Genomic DNA, 3,411 nt, shown 5'->3' with positions numbered 1-3,411 from the left:
CACACACACACACACACACACCATCACACACACACACTTGTGTGGAGGCGAGTCAGTGTGTGTTGGCAGAAAATGATACAGTGTGTGGTTTCAGGCTGATAGCTGATATATCTGCGTCTAGACATCCAATCAATACACTCACACACACACACACACGCCCTCTCACACACACACACACACACACACACATCTCACACGCCCTCACACACACACCTCTCACACACACACACACCTCACACACGCCCTCACACACACACACATCTCTGCTCACTCGATCTCGGGACAGTCCTGTAGGAAACAAGCAGAGCTGAAGTCGGACTGGACCGAGTCTGGACCAGAACCTCCTGTTCGCACCCAGAGTTCCCAGTTTTCTGGACGGCCCATTAGGGAACCGGACTGGCGCCGGTGCTGATGTTTGTTCAGCTGGATCCGGTCAGGTTCTGCAAATATTCAATAGAAATGTGAAAATAAATCAGATCCCAGAATGTTTGAGGTAAATCATTTAGCATGAAAAATCAGTGATGCTGAAAATGTCACCGCTCTCTGGGTTCCTGCTGCATGGTTCTGATTCTGGTTCCGGTCCGTTCTCTGACTCCTGTCCCTCCTCTTCCTCAGCCCAGCAGCAGCTCCCAGACGAAGGTCCACAACCCGTTCCTGCCGGCGCCAATGCTGCCCCCCCCACCGCCCCCTCCGATGGCCCGGCCCGTCCCGCTGCCCGTCGACGCCAAGCCCCCCGCCACCTCATCCACGGAGGGGGGCGGCAACTCCCCTTCTTCCCCCAGTGAGTAACACGAGCCCACCGGACCGGAACCAGAACACTGGTCCAACCATAAAGATCCTGGCTCTGATTTGTCACCTGGTTCTGGTTCTGATCCATTAGCTGATCATGTCTTTAATATTTCCTCTTAAAGGGGAAGTCATTGGACTAGTTCTAGATGTCATTAAGTTTTATTACTCTGTCAAAAGCTTTAATAATCATTCATATTTCCCTTTACCTCAGGCAAATTGCAACAAGTAGCACCAGTGATAAAAGTGTCATAAAGTGTTATTATCGAATGCTGTAATAACATAGTCATTAATTAATGGGTTTCAGTCACGTGACCCGGATGACGTGCGAAATTCAGATGGAGGTCCGGAAGTGGATTTCTCCGGCTCAAAACAAAGCAAAATGGATCACAACCAGTAGCTAACGCCCTAAATAGACTGGAACAGACGAGGCATCTTGAAAAAATACGCGTATATTTAGAATATGATCTATTATCTCGGTAAAAAAGATTTCTCTAATAATCTTGAGGATTTACCTGCATGGAGGCGAAACATAACTAACTACCAGGAGCTGCAGAGTTCATTTTATAAGACGACCAGAAGAAAGTTTTAAAAAGCCTGGAGAATCAATCATTTAGTTTCATTTTGGGTCAAACATTTGGGATCAAAAGCAGCTTTAGATGGATGTGACTTGTTTCTGCCGGGTGAGTAGCGAGTTGTGCTATTTAAGTAATTAGTCTACGATAACGATGCTATGCTAACAACGAGCTAACCATGTTATTTTATGAGCTTTAATCTCCTGGTAAATCATTTATTTAGCTTCTGTAAACCAAATTCATGCTGGATTTGTACGTTAATGTTGAGTCGCTGCTGGATTCAGGTCAACGATTTGCTCCGATCTACAGAAACTCCGAGTTCGGGTCTTTTCGGGTCTGTTCGGGTCTGGAACAGTAACAGCTCACTGAATGGCTGGCAGGTTATATTTAATTTATTTAGCTTTTTTTTTTTAGTATGAAAGTCCCACTGAATAAACGTCATATTTTCTGTCCGTGACTTGCACTGAGCTAGCTGCTAACAGCATTATCACTCAGAGGACAACCAGGCATAAAAATAATATATCTACCTTACATATGAACGCTTGTCTTTCTAAGCAACTGTCCAATAAAACATCTGAAAATTTAAAYRATGCGATCGTTACCTGTTAGAAAGTGGCGCTGCAAACTGGCATTGTTAGTTTCTGCACCTCCTGTTTTTAGCTGTAGRTTGTTGATCCACTTTTCTCCTCTTTTTTCAGTAAGTTTTTTAAAATTAGCATCCTTGTGCCCAACTACCTTCAAAACACGAAAATAACATTCGTCTCACTATTGGAACGGTTGGAACAACCGTACAGGACTCAGATTTCAGGCATTTTGATGCTGGATCAACAGAAATAAATGGGCTGAATTTACTTCCGGCCCTCCATCTGCATTGGGTGACGTCGGTGCTACGTCATCTGAAGCCCAGCAATATTGTTCTCTTTACCTCAAGTAAAGTGAAACTCATCAGACTAGTTAAAATACCAGCATAGTTTTAGAATAAACACATAAAAACAAGTAATTTTTTGCTTTATTCCACAGAGTTTAACTTCCGGGTTAGTGTTTTATACTTCTGAAATATTGATTAAAAAACTAAAACAGAATTACTTATTTTTAAACTTGGAACAAATATTGTTTCAGGAGTCCTAACTTGAACTTTATTGGGAAGAGTTTTTTTCCTTCTCATAGCCTTCCTATAGCGCTCTGCTAACAGGGAGATTTTCTCATCTTCGTTTCCTGGAAGCAGCTCCTTAAGATGTCTGGAAATGTGATAGTGACTGCTCCCCATTAGCATCCTCCCCATTAGCATCCTCCCTGTTAGCATCCTCCCCATTAGCATCCTCCCAGTTAGCATTCTCCCCATTAGCATCCACCCCGTTAGCATCCTCCCAGTTAGCATCCTCCCCATTAGCATCCACCCCGTTAGCATCCTCCCCATTAGCATCCACCCGTTAACATCCTCCACACCCTTAGCAAGTCTTCATTAGCGTTCTTTGTCCCCCACCATGTGTCGTTAGGCTAAACCGAGTCGTCATATGGCTAAAGTTAGCAGAGGACATAAGAACCATGTCACATCAGCCAAGTTTCTCAATTAAACACACAAGGGGTAAATCTGATCAGAATTTGCTAGATTGGAGGGGAAAACTCTATCTGCCCTGAAAATACGCTTAAGATTAAGGGCTAACCTTCCAGTGAGAGGTTGACACGTTTAACTAACATTAAGTTACAGCGAGCATTAACTTAGATTGCTAGAAATGTAAATATAGTCAGTATTTTATTCTCAAAGAAAATCTAAAATTAATAATAAGCATACAGGTCCTTCTCAAAAAATTAGCATATTGTGATAAAGTTCATTATTTTCTATAATGTAATAATAAAAATTAAACTGTCATATATTTTAGATTCATTGCACATCAACTGAAATATTTCAGGTCTTTTATTGTTTTAATACTGATGATGTTGGCATACAGCTCATGAAAACCCAAAATCCCGTCTCAAAAAATTAGCATATTTCATCCGACCAATAAAAGGAAAGTGTTTTAATACCAAAAAAGTCAACCTTCAAATAATT

General features: G+C 42.1%; 1 protein-coding gene across 1 annotated transcript in view; it reads left to right on the top strand.

Annotated features, from left to right (window-relative positions):
- nfia (nuclear factor I/A) overlaps positions 1-3,411 on the top strand; it is a 70,722-nt gene that overhangs the window by 56,308 nt on the left and 11,003 nt on the right. Inside the window, 1 exon segment of the mRNA XM_008406504.2 lies at positions 529-781. Coding sequence (XP_008404726.2) covers positions 529-781 — 253 coding nt within the window.

This window comes from Poecilia reticulata, linkage group LG4 (genome assembly GCF_000633615.1).
Source record: "Poecilia reticulata strain Guanapo linkage group LG4, Guppy_female_1.0+MT, whole genome shotgun sequence".
NCBI lineage: Eukaryota > Metazoa > Chordata > Actinopteri > Cyprinodontiformes > Poeciliidae > Poecilia > Poecilia reticulata.
This window is presented reverse-complemented; position numbering and strand designations above follow the sequence as displayed.